The following is a 26,751-nucleotide window of genomic DNA, read 5'->3' on the forward strand; positions in this document are numbered from 1 at the left end:
CCACATAGTTCTTAGATACTCTGTTCCTTTTTTTTTAATCCTTATTCTCTGCTTTTCAGTTCTGTAGATTTCTATTGATATATTCTCAATTTCAGAAATTCTTTCCTAGTGTCCAATCTCCTATTAAGCCCATGAAAGTCATTCTTCACTTTTGTACATTATCTTTGCTCTCTAAAATACTAGACAATGCTAGAATGGCAGAATGCTTTTTTGTTTCTTTCTTAGGATTTCCATCTTTATGCTTCCATTACCCATCTGCTCTTTCATGATTGTTACTTTATCCATTACAGCCCTTAGCCTATTATTCATAGCTGTTTTAAGTTCCTGGTCTGATAATTCCAACATCCCTACTGTGTCTGGTTCCAATTGTGTATTTTTGCCTTTTGGGATCCCTTGTTACTTTTTCTTGATTGCTATGCAGGATACATCAGGTAAAAGAAACTGATTATATAGGACTTTACTAATGTGGTGATAGCTGTCAGAAAAGCTATTTTATACCTATTTTAGTATATTAAATAGGTATATTTTATACCTATTGATTCAGTCTCAGGCTGTGCCTCTGGCTGTGAACTTCACACATGTTCCTCAGCCGATGGGCCAATCCCCACTCAAAGAGAACAGGAGTTATGAATTTCCCTTCCCCCAGATTAGTTAGGTTAAGGGTAAATAGTTTCTCCTGAGAGCAGGCTTTATTAAGAACGGAACGTGGGCAGCCCGGGTGGCTCAGTGGTTTAGTGCCGCCTTCAGCCCAGGGTGTGATCCTGGAGACCCGGGATCGATCCCACGTTGGGCTCCCTGCATGGAGCCTGCTTCTCCCTTTGCCTATGTCTCTGCCTCTCTCTCCCTGTCTCTCATGAATAAATAAATAAAATCTTAAAAAAAAAAAAAAAAAAAAGAATGGAATGCCTTGGCATATTCATTTGTCTGTCTCTCCAATTTAGGGGGGAGCCATTTGCCCTGTCACCTCACTTCCTATAGAGATCTAAGAAGACTTGTTGGTTTTTCAGTTTGTTCAATTTTTAACTCTTTGTTAGGATGGAGTAACAACTTCCAAACTTCTTATGTGCCACACTGGAAACTGAACTCTTAACTTCTGAAATTGCTAAAGAACCAATTCATTGTTCCCCAAACTGGCTAACTGCAAAAAGCAAGCATTTATCCTGCTTCTTATATGTGACCTATATATCTCAGGGTTGCCAAACACTTGCCATAGGAAAAACTTTTTCTGAAAAATTACAGCTAACAATCACATTAGGAATGACAGAAGCAAAATATTGTCATTTTATAACAACTACCAAAATAATGGATCCAAGCAGCAAACACCAATTAGTTCTAAAAATTATTTGGTGAATGGCTGAAGGAAAACTTTTTTAATAAGTTGATCAGGCTCTCAGCACTGGAACCTAACAATCAAGTTTAACATCACAAAAGCTAAACAACATTATTTATCTCTGATATGGAAAAAAAAAATAAGAAGTCTATACTAGTACCTATAATGTGTTCTTGCCCAAAATAAATAGCCAGAATTTTATCAAGTAGTTTACAGGAAAATTAAAGGATAAAGAAATATGTGAAATAACATCACAAAAATGCTAACAATAAAATAAAATTTAAATTCAGTTCTATAGAGCAAATTACCCAGTTTCTTCCACAAATAAATGGCATTTTTAAAAAGTTGGGGGGAGGTACCTATAGATTAAAAGAAAACTATTCAAATGCAATGTGTGAGCCATGTTTGGGTCATGATTCAAATGAATCAACTGTAAAATACAAATAAACAATCATTTGATCATAGTCAGGATTTTTAATGACCCTAAGGAATTAATGTTATTTTTAGGTGGGTTAATGATAATATGGTTAACTTTTTTTTAATGAGTATTTATTTCAGCAATATAAACTAAAATGTTTATGGATAAAATGATACCTGAAATTTTCTTTAAAATGATTCAGTGTATTAGAAAAATTGGGTGAGTATACATTAAAAAAAAAAAACTGGGCAGCCCAGGTGGCTCAGTGGTTTAGCGCCACCTTCAGCCCACGCTGTGATCCTGGGGTCCTGGGATCAAGTCCCACATCGGGCTTCCTACATGGAGCCTGTTTCTCCCTCTGCCTGTGTCTCTGCTTCTCTCTCTCTCTCTCTCTATCATGAATAAATAAATAAAATCTTTTAAAAAAACAAAAGAGGGATCCCTGAGTGGCGCAGCGGTGGGATCCCTGGGTGGCACAGCAGTTTAGCGCCTGCCTTTGGCTCGGGGCGCAATCCTGGAGGCCCGGGATCGAATCCCACGTCGGGCTCCTGGTGCATGGAGCCTGCTTCTGTCTCTGCCTCTCTCTCTCTTTCTCTCTCTCTCTCTCTGTGTGACTATCATAAATAAATAAAAATTGAAAAAAAAAAAAAAAAAAAAAAGAACCTTGACTATGTGGGTGGATCAGTCGATGGGAATTTGTCTTTTCTATTCTTTTGTACATTCAAAATTTCATAATAAAAATATTGTGGGGATCCCTGGGTGGCGCAGCGGTTTGGCGCCTGCCTTTGGCCCAGGGCACGATCCTGGAGACCCGGGATCGAGTCCTGCGTCGGGCTCCTGGTGCATGGAGCCTGCTTCTCCCTCTGCCTGTGTCTCTGCCTCTCTCTCTGTGTGTGTGACTATCATAAATAAATAAAAATTAAAAAAAAAAAAACAACAAAAATATTGTAAATAGTTATCCAGAAGGGACAAACTCTCACTATAAATAAAGTAAAATTTTAAATATCCTAATTTACTTTGTCTAGGTTTTCTTTTTTATTACATGCAAAAATAAAAATAATAAAAACTAGAAGCTATTTCAGTAAGCAAAAAATAAAAATTCTAAGTGATAAGAAAGCACGGTATCATAGTTTAATTGGCAGCATTCTTTTTCTCTCAGAGGAGTACATAAAGTAACAGTACATCTTATAATCAATCATGTTTTATATTCAATAAGAATATTACTAGAGACACCAAAACTTATTAATCATAAAATGATGGCTAAACAATTTTTAAAAACAAACAAGATAAAACATGTCAGTGAATTTAAAAATCATATTTAAAAAAGAACTCCAGAGTAGAAGGACAAACCTTGATCATTTCCGCCTCTATCTGCTGATGAACACCTATAAAACTTTTCTTCACCTGCTGCTTGTCTTTGATCATCATGGTGAGCCTGTGTAAGGGTCCAGAATTTAGGTCCTCTGCATGTGTCTTCATGATTCTGCTAAGTTGTTCTGTTTGCTGAATCATAAGTAGCCAAGACTTAAAAAAAAAAAAAAAAGGTAAAATTAGCAGCTGTATTAAACATTTCCATTTTACTGTGCTTTAAGTATTCAGGAATTTTAAATACTTCATTTTACACAAATTATTACATTAATATATAAATGCCAGGTTTCTGGCAATCGTGCAATGAGCTATGAATGGTTTATATTTAACATCTTCAAGTACAAATACTTCAAAATTCAGTAATCAGACTATGTAATGTTCTATGAAAGGGATTAAGGCTCTTTTAGAGTCCACACTTGCAATCTTCATTTTACCACTTCTTGTCTGTCAACATACTGATATAATGCTTCTGCCTACACCATGTTACTGCCTCAGTAAGGTCACCATTTCCTAGTGGTCAAATGCAACAGAAATTTAACCATTTTTACTTGTACCATTTGATCTGATCCTGCTGACTCAATTCTTCCTGAAATTCTTCTTTTTCAGTTTGCATGGCTTCTCATATTCCAACATACCAACTTGTCTTCTCCTCTTCCTAAAAATCCCTTCTCGATCTTTGTACCTGCTTTGCTTTTGCTGCTTATGTCTTAAATACTGGTAATGTCTGGATTTCTTTCCATTCTCATTTCTTTAGCATATACCATTAGTTCTCAATGGTTTTTCCAGCACATTTCATTAAAGCAGACATATGTAATGGCGGATTTGGGACAAGTGGGTATATGAATACTCCTGGAAGAACAAGTCATTTGTTATTAGACATTCTAGTTTCTAGATACTAAAAAAAGTAACTGAGGAATACTCTTCACTAAAGGTTCAAAATTCTATTTAGAAACAATTATTGGAGATATATCATGGTCAGGTAAGATCCATGTTAAAGATTAAAAAATTAACAAGGTATGATTTTAGATATTTACTGAAGATTAGAATAATTTTCTATGCCATTACTTTTGACCCTGAATGAACAGAATTATTCTTCATCTGTTAATGTTCCAATATAATCCTAAATTAAAATTGAATGAGCACCAAATAAAAATAATAGCCTAAAGGAAACAAATTCTTAGTCATAATAAGAACTTATCAGGGTCTAACTTGATAATCTTGTTTTGGTACACTGTAATATACATTTTTTAAAAATTATACTTTGAGGACATTTGTTTAGGGAGAAGGACCATTTGTAGTTGTGGAATGCTATTATGAACATGGAATAAAATGTGGCCTATCAATTCATCATTCTTATTTTCAAATTAAAAAATCTAACTACTAATGTGCTCTAGATACCACAAAGCATTAAAATATAAAATTTAGGGGATCCCTGGGTGGCTCAGCAGTTTGGCACCTGCCTTCAGCCCAGGGCGTAATCCTGGAGTCCCGGGATTGAGTCCCACGTTGGGCTCCTTGCATTGAGCCTGCTTATCTCTCTGCCCCCACCCCCCATCTCTCATGAATAAATGAATAAAATCTTTTAAAAAATAAAATAAAATATAAAATTTAACAAAGATGAAAACAGTGGGGAAAAAGAAACTAAACGTAGATTAAAAACAAATAAAATGTCCTAGTAACTCTTGTAGCTTTGTCTTTTTCATTTTATATTTATACTATATTATTTTATTTATAAATGTATGTATTACATTATTTTATGTATAAATATATATACATATATATCTCTCTAAAAACACATTTCTGGGAAAACATTCCATAGCATATATAGAATGTTAAGGTTACCAAAAAGAAAGTGAGGGGAACAAGTGTTTCATTATCTAGCTTCAAAACATAAATATTCTCCAAGTGTTTTGTAGGAACAAATTTTTGTAATTCTATATGAGAGTGTTTGCAGCCTAGGACTAGAAAAGCCTTCTTGGAACCCAACGTTAAAGATAACACAACTAAGTCAGCTTGCCTTCCTCCTCCCAGAATACATTTCATCCTGCCTTAGAGCCCTGTTTACCGTAGTAACTGTGCCAAGTCCAAGCCTTCCAAGATACATATCATCACCCCAATTATCAATCCTATATTGCCTTCAATATTTCCTAATCTAACCCAGGGTACTCTCTAGAGAATCCCATACCCTCAAAAACTCCTGCTCTATTATTAGAAAACCATTTATACCTCTTAACAGGACTTTCCATTTATCTTTTAGCTCTAACAAAAATCTGGCTTTATCTCACTCTCAACATCTATCATATGGCTAATAAATATTCCTTCTCTTTATTCCTTCTCTTTCTAAAAATGTCTCTATTCCTTTGAAGCTCAGGTCACCCTTTCCCAACAATTCACCAGCAAATCTTTCTGATTCTCCCCCCAAAGTCTACCACAAATCCACCCACTTCTTTCCATCTTTGCTGTCAACCCTTTTGGAGGTTACAACTATCTCTGGCTTAGACTATTAGAAAACCTCCAAACTGGTGTCCTCTCTTGTACTCCTGTCTCCCCAACTAGAATGTCTTCTTCCTCACCAATTTAGGTACTTACTGTGATGCCTTAAACAATAGCTACTAAATAGTCCTTGTAAGATGAAAAGAAAGGAGAAAGAGAGGCAAGGGATATAAACATAAAATAAAACCATGAGTTAAATATATGCTGTTAAAAAATGTGTTAATTGTTTAAAACTGGAATTGGATAGCATGGTAGCAATGCCAATTATGAGAGAGAAGGAAAAACTGACAGCCTATCTTCAACTGATAAAACAACTGAGGAATAAGAGCAGCACATAACACAGTATGAAACACCGCCTAAAAAGAAGGCATGAGTGGGCAAGAAAATGTCTAGATACTATACAACCTGAATTACATGGGTGGCTAGAATATTTTTGTAAAGAGAGGAGAGTAAAACGTTAACAGTTGTTTGTTTGACAAAGTAAAGTAAAGATGGGGGATCCCTGGGTGGCTCAGCAGTTTGGCGTCTGCCTTCGGCCCAGGGCATAATCCTAGAGTCCCAGGATCGAGTTCCAGGATCGAGTCCCACATCGGGCTCCCTGCATGGAGCCTGCTTCTTCTCTGCCTGTGTCTCTGCCTCTCTCTCTCTCTCTCTCATGTCTCTCATGAATAAACAAATAAAATCTTAAAAAAAAAAAATAGAGATGCACTTCAACATTCGCAGTAACACGAGCATAGCACTTTGCAGATATGGCTCTTTGGCAGCATAGGAATGGTCAGGGCATAGATAAATTATCTTTGGTCAGGGTAATTTGTACAAGATAATTCTTTGTAACGTAATAAACAAAATACGTTAGACCATTGGCAGGCATTTGAATTGCTTTATTATAGAGAATCTTGCTTCATGGTAATAATTCTATCAATAAAGGTCCTCATAAGGGGAATTTACCAGTAGTCACTCACTGATCCTGAAAATCAAACAAGAATTATTAAAAAAATAAAAATATCTAAAGTTTAACTTTGGAAAAAAATTTGTCATAAAGAACAATAATACAATATGAAAACAAAACCACTTTAAGTTTATAAAACAGAATATAAATATCATAAATATTGAGAGATAAGCTACAACATGTGAATGCAGTAATAATGTAACTATAAAAAACTAGACAAAAATCCTAACAGATACTAACAAAAATCAAGAATGAGAAATTTGATAAAAATGTAATTGTGTCCATTTCCTAACTTTTCAAATAGAAGAGTCAATAGACAACTTTATTTCTAAAGTTCGTAAATAAAGGAATATAGACATTAAAATTCTTTAAGTTTCAATAAATAGTTAAGTGAATGTGTAGGAAGAAAACATATAACACAGGTCTTCTAAACAATCAAAAGTGATTTTGAGGAAAGTTAACATTGTCCATTAAAAAAAAAAAAAACAAAAGAAACAAAAAATTACTAACAATTAAAAATGAGTTGCAAAATAAAAATTATACTAAACACATCTGTTAAACATTATCTGCTAAACATCTATGAAAAGGAAAGCATTATCAAACTGGGGGGAACGTCACTACACACAATAAATAAGAAACATCAATAAAATGAGATAATATACAACAAGAGAAAGACAAGTAAGAATTCCCCAGAAAAATGTGAAGGATAAGATTCAGCAGTCATTATGTTCAAATGATTTAAAAATGAATTTTAGACACAAAAAACAAGGGCATATTATCATGTTAAAGAATATCAATTACAATGAATATAGAACTGTCAAGAATCTTTTCGATCTAGAAAACAGTACATCAAAACACACAAAGCAAAACAGTGGAAAATGAAATGAGAAATCAAAAGTAGTGGGAGAATTAAGTGTATTCATCTCTACCTGTGGCAGATAAGTTTTAAAAATAAATAATAGAGTATCTGAATAAGTAATTTATTTTTTTATATATTTTTTTTATTATTTATCCATGACAGGCACAGAGAGAGAGAGGCAGAGACACAGGCAGAGGGAGAAGAAGCAGGCTACACGCAGAGAGCCCAATGTGGGACTCGATCCCAGGACCCTGGGATCACACCCATGAGCCCAAGGAAGCCGCTCAACCACAGACCCACCCAGATGTCCCCACCCTAAAACTTTTAGACATTTATCTCCAAATCAAATCCTATCTATTGAAACAATGAAATGAAGAAAAGAAATCAAGCAATCTACCTGTTGTAGGTTCTATTTTCCTAACTGAATCCTAACATTAAAAGACAGCAAATTCTAAGAGACCAATAACCACATGGTTATCATAAACCAATCACCAAAATATCTCCAATAGCGTAAAAAGCTCAAAATGTTTTGCTAATGAATAATTCCAAACATTTATGAATTAGATACCTTTGATACCACTACCTAAAATGTTTCTAAGAAATGAGAATGAAAAAAGCTCTGAAAATCATAGCACAGACATCAAAAAGTGGCAAAGATACTATAAAAATAAATTATTTTATAAGTGCCAAAGAAAAATCTTAAATAAAATATTAATAGATCAAAACAGTCCATTAAAAGAAAAATATCTCATGGCCAGTTTGGGGACATTTCAAATATGCATGTCTAATAGTCATATATACAAGTATTCCCATAAAAGTGAAAGACAAACAAGGCCACTTAATGTCAACAATGTTATTTAATATAGTTTCCAAAATGCTTCTAAAAGAGAGAGTATGAGTAAAAATATTTTAAAGAAAGATGCTTACACATTTTTAATAATAAAAAAAACACAAATTAAGCCATTTGGAATTATTATTTTTCATGTTTCAGGTTGACAAAATTAAATAAAACAATACATTCTAAATGTAAGAGTTTGGGGAAACAGGCTCTCTAGAACACTGTTAGTGGAAAGGTGAATTACTGAAATAGTAAGTAGGCAAAACTATATACCCAGAAATTCTACTTCTTGGAATTTATTTCACACAAAAGATTTGCACAAGTATATGGATTATGTTTACAAGGACATTTATCACAGTTTATTCATAACAAAAAGAGTCTATCAATAAAAAATCAAAGAAATGAATTACAATGAAATGCAGCCATTAAAAATTAAGGTAACTTTGGGACCACTGGGTGGCTCAGTGGTTGAGCCTTCGGCTCAGGGCATGATCCCAGGGTCCTGGGATCCAGTCCCACATCGGGCTCCCTGTATGGAGTCTGCTTCTCTCTCCCTGTGTCTCTGCCTCTGTGTGTGTGTGTCTCTCATGAGTAAATAAGTAAGACCTTTAAAAAAAAAAATTAAGGTAACAATGTGAAATGATATAGAGAAAGCTCAAGGTATATAATGAGGCTAAAAAGTCAAAGTGCAAAATAGTTTAGGGAACACAATCCTATTTTATAAGATAAATAAACATCTTGTGTGGGCATATGCATCAAAAAAAATACAAAGAATAAAAATAAATATGACTATATGCAAAATATAGAAAAGATAACAATATTATTTTTGTCTTCAAATCTGAATTGCCTTATAAAAATTTAAATATTAGAACTAATGAAAACCAAAATGATTTATGTACCATTTCAAATTCCATCCACTAGCTGTTCAAAATAGACACACACTGTGACCTAACACTACAATAGCACTTCCAAATATAGAGCCTACTAAAATATGAAACAACAGCCTCAAATGTATCACTCCAAATTTAGTACAGATGCTTCCATGAAATTAAATCACAGCCCTCATGCATAACAGGAAACATTCATATCGCACTAGAAGCCAAAATAATATCTAAAGTAAAATAATATAAGGGCACCTGGCCAGCTCAGTCAGAGAGCATGTGACTCTTAGATCTCAGGCTCGAGAGTTTGAGCCCCATGTGGGGTGTAGAGATGACTTAAATAAAAATACTTTTTTAAAAAAAGTAAAATAATATAGCAGAAGATGAGGGTTTTTTTTTTTAAATCATTACTTGGTAGTGTGAGGAAATATGAAACAATATCCAGTTAAATATAATAGAAAATAATAGCAGCTCTTCCATAAAGAAAGTAAAAACTCATTATTAACTTAACTCACTATTAATTTAACTTACTTTCGGGAAATAAAGTCTAAGTTAATTTTTTAAACTGAATGTTAGACTATGGGCACCTGGGTGCCCCAACTGGTTAAGCATCTGCCTTCGGCTCAGGTCATGATCCCTGGGTCTTGGGATGGAGCCCCACTTTGGGCTCCAAGCTCAGCGGGGAGTCTGCCTCTCCCTCTCCCTCTGCTGCGGTCTTGTGAGCGTGGATGGATGGATGGATGGGTGCATAGATAGACAGATAGATAGGGAAAGAAAGAGAAAGAGAGAGAGAGAGAGAGAGAGAGAGAGAGAAAGAAAGAAAGAAGAAAAAGAAAGAAAGAAAGAAAGAAAGAAAGAAAGAAAGAAAGAAAGAAAGAAAGAAAGAAAGAAAAAAGAAAAAGAAGAAAGAGAAAGAGGAAAGAAAGAAAGAAAAAGAAAGAAGAAAAGAAAAGAAAAGAAAAGAAAAGAAAAGAAAAGAAAAGAAAAGAAAAGAAAAGAAAAGAAAAAAGAAAATAAGTAAGTTAGACTATTTCTGAGTAAGGGACAGGCAGAGCTGGGTCAGAAAAGACAGGCCACATGGAATCAGGCTCACAAAACAAAATCCCCCAAATGCTGACATGTAAGGAAACTAAAGATAAGGGAACAACAAACCAGACCACCCTGCCCTAGGTATGGGTGAGGAAGATATTTTTTTTTATGACGGTCGCCTGTGACCAACAAGGAACAACGAGACCCAAAAAGGAAGCCTTAAAGATGTTCTCACCAGTCCTTACTCAAACCAAGGACATCACAAAAATGGTAATAAGGCCATAGCTCCCCAGTCAGCTCTAAAGACAAGACTGTCGGTGGAGGCCCCATTGGCAACCCTGTGGGGGCCCCTCTCCCTCCTGAGAGCTCTGTCTCCTGGCTGAATAAACTTCTATCACGCTCCTGCTCTCCTGTGTCCCTGGGATTCATCCTTTGACTCCCTGGGACCAGAGCCTCGCTCTCCTGCTTCACTTCCACAGAAGGAACCTTAATCCATTGAGGCCTACACAGTAGCAAACAGGTATGAAATGTGAAGTACAGATCCTGCCGGAACTGTCTATGTATTAGTAATTCACAATTAACAAATTAATCATGCATATTAGCAGATACTCAGAAATGAGCTGAAGGAAACCAGAGATCGTTGACCATGATTCCTTGGGGCTAGAAAGAATGCAAGAGGACAGAAATTAAAGTAACGCACTTCTCTCCCAGCCTTGACAGAGTAATTGGAATCAAGTTAATCTTCCCACTGAAATAACTAGAAAACTGAACATAATGTATGAAACTTCAGATTCCAACACAGGACTGGAATCCCAAGGAGTAGTGAAACACGTGAAATTGCCCCAGGTTTCTGCCTGGAAGTCTTTCTGAAGGGAAGTGTAGAGAAAAAAATCAGAATATAAATCCAGAACGAGTATAAATTGAAAAGTCAGAGAGAAAAAGTTTGACTGTAAACTAATTACGATGTCCAAGTAGATTACCTTAAGCAAGGGAGTGACCCAGCCATTAGAGATGGTAAATTAGAAAGTCAAAAAGAAAACTCTCTGGGCCTCATACTGCTTGTAGATATTTCTTTCTTTTCTTTCTTTTTTTTTAAAAAAAAAATACTAATGCAAAGCCTCGCCTCATATGAATTATCTTGAAGCCTAAATAGTCTGGTTTCATAAATGCGAATTATACCTTAACAGAAGAAAAATACAATGCCATTAGGAAAAGATTTTAAAATCAGCCAAGATGGAATAACAGGAACCAAATTTACACTTCTAACTGGGAAGAAAAAATGGACAAAAAAATCTTGAGAAGCATTATTTCTCATTTTGTCCAAAAAAATGAAAAATAACAGTTTTCAAGATACTGGCTCTCGGGCGATGAAAGACACAAAGGGATCCCTGAAAGAAAGAAAACAAACAAGATGAGGCCTCCAGTGGCCCTGACTGACTGACCTGAGAGGAGGAGACAGCGAAGGGGAGGTGAGCGTACGTACGGAGGGGCCCGGAGAAGCCTGGGCATCTGCAGAACCCTGACCAGTGCAAGCCCGTGAGGACTCTGCATGAACGGGAGTGGGGGGGTGGGGGGATATGTCAGGGAACAGTTCCTGCAGTTCCTATATGGTTTGGACTACTGTCTGTTTCCACCAGCACCCCCCCCCCCCCGAAAAATTCATAATTCATGGGACCTTGGCTGGAGTCATCAGCCTTGGAGTTAGTGCTGCTCTGACCCTGCCTAACAAATCTTAAAGTCAAGATCCAAAGCATCAAGTTCCTTCCCTGTAACATAACTGTGCTCCCTAACAAAACTCAACAAAACAGCAATGTAAACTACCAAAAATGGAACTGAGAAGAAAAAATAATGGAGAAAAAAATAAATGGGACATCACTGAGCTGCAGGATACTTTCCAGACATCTAACATACGGGTAATTAGAAGGAGGAGGGATATGGAAAGTGTTTGAAGAAATAATGGCTGGAAACATTCAAACGTTGATAAAAACCAAAAAGCCCACAGACTCAAGAAGGTCAATGAATCCAAGCACAAGAAGGATGAAAAAAAACTATGCTATTAGTATCATATTCAAGTCAAATAGTTTTAGACATTCAAAACATGTCATAACGATAATATTCATAAAATAAGCTGATTATATACACAAAACCTCGTAGATTTTATAATTCATTTGATGACTTCTCGGACATCTTATTTTTTCTTACAACATTTGCAATTTCTTTCCCTGTAAATGGAACAGGAAAACACAACTCTTCCCTGTATAGCGTATGTTGTGGCATCTAGAACAGCAGGTACATTCTCATCTCATTTAAAGAACCAAAGAACTGAAGTTACTTGGGGACTCAGGGAGGGATGGATCTTCTGTATTAAGTACATCCTCCAATATCAAGGGAATTTTGAATTCCCTATTTAATGCACTTCTCTAGCAATGGAAAGATTGAAACTTGTAAGACCTTGTCATTTCAAGTAGAACAGATTCTTAGATATCAAACACTAATGCAATAATCAAAACAAATACTAAATGAAAAATAGTAGGTAAACAAAAAAAAGTAATTAAATAAATATTTTTAAGATAAAATAAAATCAAAATAATAAAGTCAATAGTTGGGTTCCAAAGACCAGTACCATACACGGTGTGGAGTGAGCCACACATTAGCTCGCTCATTGCCCAATCTCAGAAGATAGCTACTTCCAGAAACTACACGACTACCAAAGTATTACTATTGCTATTAAAAACGGTCAGTCTAGATATCTAAACATAGGTTAGGAGGCCAGGAGGGAAACTGCACATCGTTTCTTTCCCACTACTTTTTCTTCCAGCTTCCCAGACTCAGTGCCCCTCAATGGCTTTTGTTCTTGGACTTACAAAGCTGCAAGTCCTGTTCTTCTGAGGAGGAACAATATTCAGAAAGGTAACCGGCCAGAGCCACCTTTGCCCTTCAGAATCAAATCATATCACCTCGGCAATTACTCCTACCAAAAGTTAGGCGCTGACTCCTCCAAGCTTTTGCACCCTATAAACTTTCTCCTCCAAGCTCTTGCACCCTATAATCTTTCTCTCCTTGGCTACTTCTCTCTACATAGTCATCCTCATAAACTCAAGTCTTAGAGTTCATGTCTACAGAACATTACTTTGTTGATCTCATTCTGGTGGCTTTTTGTTACTACAGGGCTGATCCATTTGGCTGTTTTAAGGAAAATACATTATGGCGAGGCTTCTGGACATGTTTGCCTAAACCCCTCCTGCTTCAGTGTGATATGCAGCTCTCACCCTGCTGCATCCCATTCTCACTCCCCACCCTCGTCCTAAAACAGTTGTTTAGTTATTCCCTATTTCCTATATACCCTCAAGCTCCTTAACATTTCTTTAAAAGCAGACTTCCCTTTCCTCCTGGGAGCCAACCAACTCTTCCAGTTACTGCTCAATCTAACGTTTTTTAAAAATTCTCACATAAACCTCTGGGGAAAAAGAGTTAAAACTTTGTATTTGCTCCCAGGACTTATAAACCAGACTATATACTTAGACCCTCTCTTTTTCTGAAGCTCTGTCAAATAAAGGCTGTTTTCTTCTCTCACGTCCTGTGGAACACAGAACCAAGAGGAGGGGCTGATGGTCTCCGTTACTTCTCCCCAACTTCACCCCTATCGAGCCTAATTTTGCTTGTCTGGATGACCCTCTGCTCCTCCTCCTCAACATGATCTACTTCCTCTATTTTCACAGGGTTTCTTTTATATACTCCTCATATCAACACTCTGAGGCAAATATCTTCATCTTATAAATAGTATCAGAGAGATTAAATAATCTGCCCAGGTCACACAGCTAATAAATCAACCTCTTACTGTGCTAGACCCAATACCATCTAAGATGCTGGAGGATACAGAAGTATGGGAACCTAAAGGCACCTGCATCTAAAGACTGCTTTCCTCTTTCCCTATTTACCCAAAATACATGTCTCTAAAGAACAGCTAGTAAGCTAAATGCCAAACTAATGAGAGTACTTTATAAACTGGTTACAAATTATACTGTAATTTTTAATTAATCTCTATATAGTACTTTATCATTAAATTAGAGGCCAACAGCCACAAGTAAAATCTATCCACTCCTTTAGGCTACCTACTTTGCAGCATGAGTAACATCTAAAGTAAGTCCTTCTGGGCCAGGATTACTGAATCATTCTTGATATGAAAGTAAAAATAAAAGTGGCCTTGTACTATATTTGGGTTTCTAACTAGAATAATGATCAACACTTCAAATCCCTCTAAGCAGAACAATTAAGGAATAAATCATCATCTTCTTCTATCTAACCACCACGCTGCATGATTAGAAATAGCACCACTTTAAGACAGACATACATATAATACACATTTCCCTATTCCCAAGGAGACAGAAGCACTGGTTTGAGACTTTTGAGTTTTAGAACATCTTTCAGAATTTTGAGCTGTAAACTAAAGGATATTAATATTACATCATAAGATGCTGTTTCTACCTGAAAGTAGAAATGTAGATTTTCAAATTCTTATATGTGACTTTTATGGTGTTAAGACCAAAAATAATTCCTAGAAATAAATGCATCTCTTATTTCACAATGAAAAAAGAGGAATAATTCCATTTATAGAAATTTTATTCTCTCCTATCCCTCCAACCCCTAAAAAAATGAAACCATACACTATATAGCATGTATTACATAACATCATAGATTTCCAAAATAATTAGGACAAATCCTAAAATGCCTATTTTACTCTTAGGAAACCAATGGAGGTGAATAGTGTCAGTTATATTAGGATGAATACACAGTATTAAAAAATTAAACATTTCACTCAATTTTTGAAAAGAGAAAACTACACATGGGGGAAAAATTGTATCCTTTAGAAACACAAATCATGATTTCCACCTCTGAACCAGCAGATGTGCACAGACGTAAATCAGTATTCCATAAACAGGTAGTAATTTAAAGTTCTGAGTTCATTATACCAAAAAGTATTTATCCTGAACAATGAGTCCAAGAACACACAACTACTATAGCTATAATTATAGCAAAACACTGAAAATATCAACAAAATGACTCAAACTTAAAAAATACCTAAATAATAGTTGTTATAAATAGGTTTTCTCTACAGATTATAACTTCCAACTACCTGCTTTCTTTCCTGCTTGAATGTTTTTAAAACACAACAATAAAATTCCATGAAGAATGCATAGTTTCTGTGCCACACAATAATTCAAAATAAATGGTTCTCTGAAACAGCAGTTTTAATTCAGAGTTTGTCTGAATTCCTAAGAATGATTTTGGAATTTCTGAGTCCTCAGGAGATACAGAAATCCAGAATACAAGTCATTATATTTCCCTAAAACTGAAGATTTAAAAGACTGAATTTCAAGTGCAAAGTACTTCCGATTCACAAGAGCTTGTCTTTGCATTTTTTTTCAAAGCTTCCTAGTTTTCCATGGCCAGTGGTTCACAAGTCTGCTACAATGAGAATCACCTGGCAGCCTTTTTTTAAAAATACCAAACCTTGAATCCCATGACCAGAGATTCTGACTTAATAGGTTTTGGATGGGGTCCAGGCATCAGTATTTCAAAGCTCTCCAAGTATTTCTAATGTACAAGTTCTGCTGTAACAAAACATTTGTGCCCCTAATAATCACTGGGTTATGCAAAAATCACACATAAAAACCACGGAGCTGGGATCCCTGGGTGGCGCAGGGGTTTAGCGCCTGCCTTTGGCCCAGGGCGTGATCTTGGAGACCCGGGATCAAATCCCACGTTGGGCTCCCGGTGCATGGAGCCTGCTTCTCCCTCTGCCTATGTCTCTGCCTCTCTCTCTCTGTGTGTGTGTGTGTGACTATCATAAATAAATAAAAATTTAAAAAAAAAGAAATTTAAAAAATTAAAAAAATTAAAAATAAAAACCACGGAGCTTATTAAAAAAAAATTGGTGTTAGAGGCACAATAGTAAAAAAAAAAAAAATGTATTAGGAACGCATTTTAAAAAAGACAGAAACCTAAAAAACATTTTGCATGGTTTTACATATATTAAATGGTTAAGAAACACATAAGTTCTATAGAAAAACAAGGCACTTTACCTTGAAAAGATCTGAGGTGTGCTTTTCAAAAATAGATGTCAACAGGGTTGCAGCTTTTGAGTTTTTGTAAGGTAGTAGAAAGAATTATCTGAATTTGGACAGAAAGCTGCAAGACCACATGTGGATAGGTGTGACTCATAACACAACAGATGAACAGCGGTAGCCAATAAATGATGAAAGTGTGTGGCTGTGTGAGTTTTATGCATTCCTAGGCAGCTCTATTCATCTGGGTAGTTCTTGGCATTCGTCTGGCACTTCTTCCAGATTTGTGCATGAATGAATACAAACTCACATAATATTCAAATTGTTCCCTAATATAGCAATTGCATTAGAACAAATTCATTTTTTTAAATCAAGCTTTATAGCAGAATTGACTCCACAGTCAGATTTCAGAATTACTGTCTTAAAATACAGACAGTTGAAAATCTAGTTATACAGGTTCTAGTTACAATACATAGTTATTATGTGACTACTAAATAATAAGGCTGGTTCATCAAAAAGCATTTTTCATTACTTTTAATTCCCAAGTAGTATATGGTATATAGCCAATATTTCAGTCCACTTCATGTTCAAAAGATAAACCAATATTTCCCTTCAAAGATGTTGTGCAGAGAATTATCTGTATCACTACACTATTTCAGAAGACAGTTGACTGTCATCTGACAGGTTTTCAGCTTTACTGAGATATTAGTGACATACAGCATATGCAAGTTTAAGGTGTACCCAATAATGATTTGATATATGTATATACCAAAGTGATTACCATAATAAAGTCACTTAACACCTCCATCCCCTCACATGATTGTCCTTTTTATCTTTTGGTGATAACTTCTTAAGATCTACACTCTTAACAACTTTCAAGTATGTATTACAATACAGTACTCTTAAATATAGTCACATGCTGTACATTACAACCCCAGAGATTATTCATTTTACACATGGAAGTTTGTACCCTCTGATCAATACCTTTTCATTTCTCTCCTACCTCCACCACCCCCCTATGCTGGTTTCAACAACCAGCATTTTAATCTCGATTTCTATGAGTTGGCTTATATAGGTTAGAACATGTACTATTTGTCTTTGACTTATCTCACTGAGCATAATGCCCTCAGGTCCACCCATGTTGTCACAAAAGGGAAGATTTCCTTCTTTTTTATGGCTGAATAATCTTCCATTGTGTATATTTACCACATTTTCTGTATCCATTCATCCAGTGATGAATGTTTAAGTTATTTCCATATCTTGACTATTGTAAATAATTCTGCAATGAACATGACACTGCAGGTATCTCTTCAAGATAATGATTTCATTTTCTTCAGATATATATCCAGAAGCGGGTTTACTGGATCATATGGTAGTTCTATTTTTAATTTTTTGAGGAATCTCCATACTGTTTTTCAAAGTAGCTGTACCAATGTACATTTCCAACAACCGTATACAAGCACTCTATTTTCTCCACAGCATTGCCAACACCACTTATCTCTTGTCTCTCTGATAACAGCCATTCTAATAGTTATGAAGGAACATCTCATTGTGGTTTTGATTTGCATTTCCTTGATTACTAGTAATATTGAGCATCTTTTCACCCATCTTTTGGGCATTTGTTATGTGTTCTTTGGAAAACTGTACTCAGATCTTTCATCCATTTTTTTTGTTGGATTGGTTTTTTTTGCTATTGAGTTGTAAGAGTTCCTTACATTTTGAGTATTAAACTCCTTATCAGATAGATGATTTACAAATACTTTCTCCCATTCCTAACATTACCTACTAATTTTGCCCAATGTTTCCTGCTGTGCAGAATATTTTTATTTTTGCTTTTGCTGCTTGTACTTTTCGAAAACTATCCAAACACTGTTGCCAAGACCAATGTCAAGGAGTTTCTCCCCTATGTTTTCAACTTATAGTAGTTTTAGAATTGAAGGTCTTATATTTAAGTTTTTAAGTCATTCTGAGTTCATTTTTGTGAATGGTATAGCAGAGAGGTTCAATTTCATTCTTTTGTATGTGAATATCCAGTTTTCCCAAAACTATTTATTAAAGAGATTATTCTTGGCATCCTTGTCAAATATTAGTTGGCTATATATGCATGGTTTTATTTCTGAGATCTCAATTCTGTTTTATTGGTCTACACACCTATTTTTATGCCATATCATACTGTTCTGATTGTTATATCTTTATAATAAAGTTTGAAGTCAGGAATTTGATGCAAACGTAAAAGTAAGAGCCAAGGGTGCCCAGGTGGCTCAGTTGGCTAAAAGCAAGAGCCAAAAAGATCAAATTGTCTCCAAGTAACCAAGTATCAACAATCCCAAAACAAAGCTCAAGAATATTTTTTTTTAATGAAAATATTCAGTACCTGAAAAGGTAAAATTCACAATGCCTGGCATCATATCAAAGACTACCAAGTATAAAGATGCAATAGAAAAATGAGAACAATCAATCAAAACTGGCCCAGAAATAACAGAGATTATAAAAGACAAGAAGAATAAAAGCTACTGTAACTACATTCCAAAACACTAGAGGAAAGAATATTAGGTAGACACATGGAAGATTAAAAAAAAAAAAGATTCAAATTGAACTATTATAGATAATTCATTTATTTAGGACTTGTTCATTTTCAACATGGAAATGGCTCAGCTACTCAATTTCTCTTTCCTTCTCTCCATCTCCCCCACCCTAAACCACAGGTGTGCAGCAAAAGGAAGAGCTGGTTTGGGCAGGTATGAGAAGATAAAGGAATAGTACAGACAGGCATTTTTTTAAAAGATTTATTAATTTACAGGAGAGAAAGAGAGAGCATATGGGTGAGTGGCGGTAAGGACAGAGGGAAAGATTAAAGCAGATTCCAACATGCAGAGCCCAACATGAGGTGGATCTCAGGACCCCTAAGATCATGACCTGAGCCAAAATCAAAAGCCTGACACTCAACCAACTGGGCTACCCAGGCTTCCCCACATATTTAAATTTATTTTATTTTTATTTTTTAAGGATTTTATTTATTTGTTCATGAGAGACACAGAGAGAGAGAGAGAGAGAGAGAGAGAGGTGCAGAGAGGCAGAGACAGGCAGAGGGAGAAGCAGGCTCCTTGCAGGGAGCCAGACATGGGACTCCTCAGGGATCACGCCTGGGGCTGAAGTCAGCACTGAACCGCTGAGCCACCCGGGCTGCTCCATTTAAATTTATTTAAATTTAAATTCTGGCAAAACAGTAAGTGGTATTGCCAGAGGAAGAGGAAAGAGGAAGTTACACTGCTAGAAATGGAAAGGTAAGGGAGAGAGAGTTAAGCTCATTGATAGGGTTATAAAAGGGCACCAGAAGTGAAAAATACCTGACATGAAAAATAAAATTAACGACAATTAGGCATTGCATAAAATAAGACTAGTGAAATGGAAGACTTAAAATAGAAAGTAACCACAATGAAACAGAGAGAAAACAGAAAAATAGAGTATCCGTAAACTCTAGGATAATTTCAAATAGTAAAATATATATACATATCTATAATTGGAGTCCCCAAAGGAGAGAAAGGACTAAAATATTTTTATAAAAAATAATAGCTGATATTTTTTAAGTTAATTAAAACTGTAAGCCCACAGATATAAAAGGTCAACAAACACCCAGCACAAGAAAGATTTAAAAAATTACACAGCAGCATATAACAGATTGTTTTATTTTTTTATTTTATTTATTTATTTATGATAGTCACACAGAGAGAGAGAGAGAGAGTCAGAGACATAGGCAGAGGAGAAGCAGGCTCCATGCACCAGGAGCCCGACGTGGGAACAGATTGTTTTAAATCAGTAATAAGGAAAAAAATCTTAAGCCAGCCAGAGGAAAAAACATTAGGCATGATTATTTCATCAGAAACAATGCAGACAACAATAAAACACCTTTGAAGTATTAAAAGAAAAAAGCAGCCACTGTTGCTACCCACAGTCTGCCTAGTAACTGCCACTAATAAAAGCCACCTGACTTCAGAACATCATCTCCCAGGGGCCTGGCCCACCATTTCAGGGCCAGTCAGGCCTTCCTATGTGCAGACATTTTTCAATAAATATACCTACAGCACTGGTTAAAACAAATAAATAGGGATGCCTGGGTGACTCAGTAGTCGAGCATCTGCCTTGACTCAGGGCCTGATTCAGAGATCCAGGAATCAAGTCCACATCGGGATCCCCGCAGAAAGCCTGATTCTCCCTCTGCCTATGTCTCTGCCTCTCTCTGTGTGTCTCTCATGAATAAATAAATAAACTCTTAAAAAAATAAAATAAAAATTAAATAAATAAATAAAAGGAAGGAAAAAGAAAGAAGAAACACCAACCTAGAATTCTGTATATTGCAAAAATATTTTTCAAAAACAACACAACATAAAGACATTTTCACATTTACAAAACCTGAAAAAAATAAATTACCAGCAGACTTCCATTATAAGAAATATTAAAGGAAGTCCAAGAAGAAAAAAATAATACCAGATAGAAATCTGGATCTACACAAAGACATGAAGAGTACCATGAGTTGTAACCTAGTGGGTAAATATAAAGACATGTTCTTATTTATTTAAATTATCCAAAAGATAATCAACAATTTACAGCAATAATAATTATAACGTATTGTGGGATTTATAACACAAGTAGAATTAAAAAGCTTCATGATAGTAACACAAAGTATAGGCAGGAGAAATGAAAGTATACTATTGCAAGTATATTATTATAGATAAGGTTCTATATATATGACTAATTTATAAAAGTATAGAAAGTTAAAGATGTATATACTATGAATCCTAAATCAACCATTAAAATAACACAATAACAATGATAGGTGATGACCCAGTAAAGTAGGTAAAAATAGAATGAAAAAAAATCAAAATAAGAGAAAAAAGGAAAATAAGAACAAAGAAAAAGCACACAGAAGAGAAAGCAAACAGCAAACTGACAGACTAAACTCTGACAATATAAAAAATCACATTAAATGAAAACAGCCTAAACACACCGATTACATGGCAGTGACTGTCCTGTGAGGAAACAAACAAAGCAAGACCCAACCACATGCTACCGATAAGAAACCCACTCTAAATATAACAACTATATAGGATGATAAATACATAATATGCTAACATTAACCAAAAGAAAGCTGAAGTGGTCCTATTAATATCAGACAGAGTAGATTTCATAGCAAAGAATATTGTAAGTGATAAAGAAGGTAATGTCATAAATTAAAAATGAGTCAATTCATAAGAATTTAAAAATCCTCAAAAATAGTCACCTAATACATTTTGTCAAAAAAAAATCTAAGCATTTATTACCTAATTAAGGTATTATTATCTAATTAACAGAGATTCACAATTATGATAAGTAAAAATTGATGAAACTGCAAGGAGATACAAATTCACAGTTATAATCAAGAGTTTCAATATTCATCTTTCAATAATTGACAGAATAAGTGGACAAAAATGAGTAAAGAAATAAAAGATCTGATCACCACTATCAACCATCTTGACCTAACTGCCATTTATAGAACATATCACCCAATAACAACAGGATATCCAGTGCACATGAAACAGTTACCCTGACAGACCATATTTTGGACCATGAAACAAGTATTCATAAATTTAAAGGCACAAAATAGGCTCTTGGAGAGCAATGGAACTAAGTTCAAAATCAGTAACAAAAAAATGTCTCTGGAAAAAAAATATTAAGTTCGGGTAAAATCAAAGTAAAAAAGAGCAAATAAAACCCAAATTCAGTGGGGAAAAAATTAATGGATTTCAGAGGAGAAATCAATGCAATAGAAAACAAAATCAATGAAATCAAAAGGTAGTTCTCAGAAAATATCAGTAAAGTTGATAAAACTCTAGCCAGTCTGATAATGAAAAAAAAAAAAGAGAGAGAAGACAAACCTGCCAATATCAGGATGAAAAAGGTATTAAAAGGATAATAATGGAAAATAATAACCAACATAAAAAATTTGACAACTTAGACAAAAGTGAACAAATTCCTTGAAAAGCACAATCTATTAAAATTCACTCAAGAAGAAAAAGACTATCTGAATAGCCTTCTAAACATTAGTTTAATTAAAAATCTCCTGTCAAAGAAAATGTTAGGCCCTGATGACTTCATTGGTGAATTCTATCAAACATTTAAGTAAGAAATAAAAGCAATTCTATACAAACTTCACCAGAAAACTAAAGAGAAAAATACTCCCAACTTGTTCAATGAGGCCAGCATTACTCTGATACTGAAACCATACGACATGACAAGACAACTGCAGACCAAGATAACTGAGACAAGAATTTCAAAAACAAAAAAAAAATTTTAGCAAACTGAATCCAAAGATTAAAAAAAGATACAATATATAATACTAGGTGGGGTTTAATCCAGGAATACAAGATTGTTCTAACATTTGAAATATCTGAAAATCAGTGAACACGTTTCAATATATCAACTGAAAAAAAAAAAAATACAATACAATCATCTAAGCAGAAAAAGACAAACCACTTGACAAAACCCAACATCAATGCATGAAAAAACTCAACTAAGTAGTAGAACCTTCCACAAGCTTATATTAGATAGCTACAAAAAACTCACAGCTAACAGCATACTTAATGGTAAAAAGACTAAATGTGTCTCCCTTAAGATCAGCAACAAGACATGGGCATCTGTTGTCTATACTCGCATTTAGGTTGTGCTAGTTCCTAGCCAGTGCAAAAACTCAGGAAGAACAAATAAAAGGCAAACAAATGGAAGGGAAGGAAAATTGTCTTTGTTTGCAGAAGGCCCAATCAACCTGTGTAGAAAATCCAATGGAACCTACAAAAAAGCTACAAATAAGCTAGTTTCACAAAGTTCATGTTATGAGATTAGTGTATATATATTAACAACGAACAGTCGGAAAATTAAATATAAAAAAATACAGTTACAAGAGCATCAAAAAATATGAAATACACATAAATCTGAAAGACCTATACACTGAAAACTGTAAGACTACTCAGAAAAGTTAAAGACAATAAATACCACATTTATGGACGGGAAGACCCAATATTGTTAAGGTATATACATTTTTCCCATATATATCTATATAGTCACTGCATTCCAGTCAAAATCCAGCAGCCTTTTTTTTTTTTTTTTAAGATTTTATTTATGTATTCATGACAGAGAGACAGAGAGAGAGAGAGACAGGCAGAGGGAGGAGCAGACTCCATGCAGGGAGCCCAACGCGAGACTCGATCTCAGGTCTCCAGGACCACACCCCAGGCCAAAGGCAGCGCTAAACCACTGGGCCACCAGGGCTGCCCTCCAGTAGCCTTTTTAAAGATTTTACTTATTCATTCATGAGACACACAGAGAGAGAAGCGGAGACACAGGCAGCGGGAGAAGCAGGCTCCCCACAGGAGCCCAATGTGGGACTTAATCCTGGGACCCCAGGATATCGCCCTAAGCCAAAGGCAGATGTTCAACTGTTGAGCCACCCAGGCATCCCTCCAGTAGCATTTTTTAAAATAAATATTAACAAGCTAATTCTAAACTTCACATGAAACTGCAAAGGAACTAAAATAGCCAAACGTATTTTGATAGAAAAAAAATACTGAAAAATTACACTACTGACTTTGACTATTATAAAACATCAAAATAAAAACTGTGTTATTGGTGTCAGGTTAGACAAAAACACAAATGGAACAGAATAAATTGTGTAGAAATAGGCTCACAAATTATGGTCAATTGATTTCATTCAACAAAGAAGCAAAGGAGAAAGCTTAATCTTTTCAACAAATGCTGCTAGAACAAATGGATACGTTTGCAAAAAACTTTGATCATACCTTGCCCCTTACACAAAGATTAACTAATGACACAACACTCTAAAGAAAAAAAATTGATATACTGGACTCGTTTAAGATAGAATAAATGATGACTTTTCAGTGTTAAGAGGAAAGGCTGACACATTCCTTGCTTTTCTTTGGGTTTTCAACCATTGTTCACTGTTATCTCTCAACATTTACTCTTTGAAAGGCAATCTTGCCTGTTTAAGCCATCCGTCCCATTCTTTATCACTTTTCCCTAGCCCCCTTTCCCATTCCCAAAACTCTCCTGCCTTTCTAAATTATTTTAGTATTTGTCTCCATCTATCCCTCATCAAAATACCTGACACTGCAGTGTCTACGCTGATGATTCTTCCATTGGCCTGACTTCATAAATCTTCAACCTTCTTACTTATTAATTCTATTTCTTGCTTCTTTCATTATCTTACTTCTCTAAAGAGTAAAATTCCAGTTCAACCTGGTAAATAGAACACATGGCTTTGTTCCACTTCTTCCCAAAATCCCACTAAAACAATGGGATATTATAATAATGTAGTTATTTAAAGTATAAATTCACAATAACAAAGAAAATAGAACAAGGGGCAACAACAGATAAGATATGATGCCAAAAAAACATAAGAAAATGAAAAGTAGGTAAATGGTAACTGATCAGCATATCAAGAAACGTTGAAACACAAGTGTTCCGCAAAGTGTAGGTCAAGGGTAGGTCAAGAAGAAAAGGCCATGTAGGGGAAAAAGGTGGTCAAAGGTACAAATTTCTAGTTAAAAGATCAAGAAGTAAAAAAAAAAAAAAAAGATCAAGAAGTACTAGGTGTATAATACAACATGATGGCTATAATTAACACAGCTATATGATATATAGAAATGTTAAGAGTAGATCCTAAGAGTTACATCATAGAAAGATTTTTTTCTTTTAATTGTATCTATATGAGATGATGGATGTTAATGAAACATACTGTAATAATCAGAATCAAACTATCATGCTGTATACCTTAAACTTACACAGTGATGCATGTATGTCAATTATTTCTCAATAAATAAAAAGAAGAAAAGGCTAATTAATAGGGTCAGATCTATAATCAAAGTAAAGCTCAGAAACTGGAGAAACCTATATGAAAGAAGAGGAGACGATATTAAAACAGAAGAATTGATTCAAAGTCTTTATAAGGAGTAGACACAACTCTCATTTCTATTGCTCAGCCCACACAAACATGTAATTGTTCTTCCCCCAATTCAGAAGAAAAAAAGAGGAGAAAATAAACCAGAGAGCCTCTGGACTAAGAGACATCAGGCAGCTTACCAAAAACAGGAAGATTAACTGAAGTATGACTCTTAGAACACTCAACCTACTTTCCCTATCAATTCTCATACATGACAGGGTGGTCAAACCAAATGTAAGACAAGTTATTTTTTTTTATTTTTATGTTTTTAAGATTTTATTTATTTATTCATAGAGACAGAGAAAGAAAGGCAGAGACACAGGCAGAGGGAGAAGCAGGCATCATAGAGAGCCTGATGTGGGACTCGATCCAGGGTCTACAGGATCACGCCCTAGGCTGCAGGCGGCGCTAAACCGCTGCACCACCGGGGCTGCCCGTAAGACAAATTAAATACGAATTTCAAATAAACAATAAATAATTACCAGTGCATGTATGTTCCAAATATTGTATGCAAAATTTAACTGCTGTCCTATATTTTTATTTGCTATGTCTGGCAACCCCATTTTCACACTAGAGACTAGAGAATTCCTTTTTGGGGATCCAGATTGGCCTTAGGAAAGGAAGTTAAAGATGCCAACATTAAGGAACTCTCAATGAAATCACAGATCCTGACCTGATCATACAATCAGACACACACACATGTTCCATAGGGAACAGTTTTCTCCAAAATTTACTCAAATCCTAAGACATATTAGTACAGTAAAAGAAATACACTACTTTTTAACTTTCCAAAGTAAAGCAAGGAAGATTTTAACTTTAAATAAGTATAGTGAAATGTGATTTTTAAGTAAGAAAATGGAAATAAATAAAGAAGAAATCCCAAGAACTATTAAGGTGTATAATATTTCATCTTTATTGCCCTCAAAAAACAATTAACAGTGCAATTTGGCCTTTATTTTCATGGCACTTAACTTTAAATTTTATATTATATTTTTATAATCTGAGAGTTAAAAAACCATATTGTTTATCCAAAGAGTTTTTTAGTGTGATGAACTCATCAGTATATTATTACTTTAGTAATGAATGATAGCAAAGAATGCTATGTGTTAAAAAAAAAAAAAAAAAAAAAAAACTCTCTCTGAGGGCAGCCTGGGTGGCTCAGAGGTTTAGCGCCGCCTTTGGCCAGGGTGTGATCCTGGAGACCCCGGATGGAGTCCCACGTCAGGCTCCCTGCATGGAGCCTGCCTCTCGCTCTGCCTGTGTCTCTGCCCCTCTCGCTCTGTCTCTCATGAATAAAAAAAAAAAAAAATTTTTAAAAAAAAAACCTCTATATGATTCACTACACGAATGATTCATGGAAGAACTCAGGGAAGGTGGGTTTTAATGGATATTTGTTTCAAAAGATAATAGTAAGTCTCAAGAGATGCAAGGAAATAGAGTAATAAAGGAAACAAAATTTGTAAAAGTGGCTCTCATCCAAAATCATTATAATAATCTATTTTTTTAATTTCAAAATTCAAAAATTTCAGACC

At 35.1% G+C, this 26,751-nt stretch overlaps 1 protein-coding gene across 12 annotated transcripts in view; it reads right to left on the minus strand.

The window, feature by feature from the left end:
• The window catches only part of FER (FER tyrosine kinase), a 434,834-nt gene that overhangs the window by 360,748 nt on the left and 47,335 nt on the right, over positions 1–26,751 (minus strand). For 11 of the 12 annotated variants that reach the window (XR_011997006.1, XM_025992805.2, XM_072736632.1 and 8 more), the window contains one exon: positions 3,099–3,272. Coding sequence is in view for 11 of the 12 variants with exons in the window: in XM_025992805.2 (XP_025848590.1) it covers positions 3,099–3,272 (174 nt within the window). In the remaining variant the exon portion in view is untranslated. Of the gene's footprint in view, positions 1–3,098; positions 3,273–3,670; positions 3,966–26,751 lie in introns of all 12 variants that reach the window. The other variant, XM_072736633.1, reaches the window with a different exon arrangement.

The sequence above is a fragment of the Vulpes vulpes genome, chromosome 14 (genome assembly GCF_048418805.1).
Source record: "Vulpes vulpes isolate BD-2025 chromosome 14, VulVul3, whole genome shotgun sequence".
In the NCBI taxonomy this organism is placed as follows: domain Eukaryota; kingdom Metazoa; phylum Chordata; class Mammalia; order Carnivora; family Canidae; genus Vulpes; species Vulpes vulpes.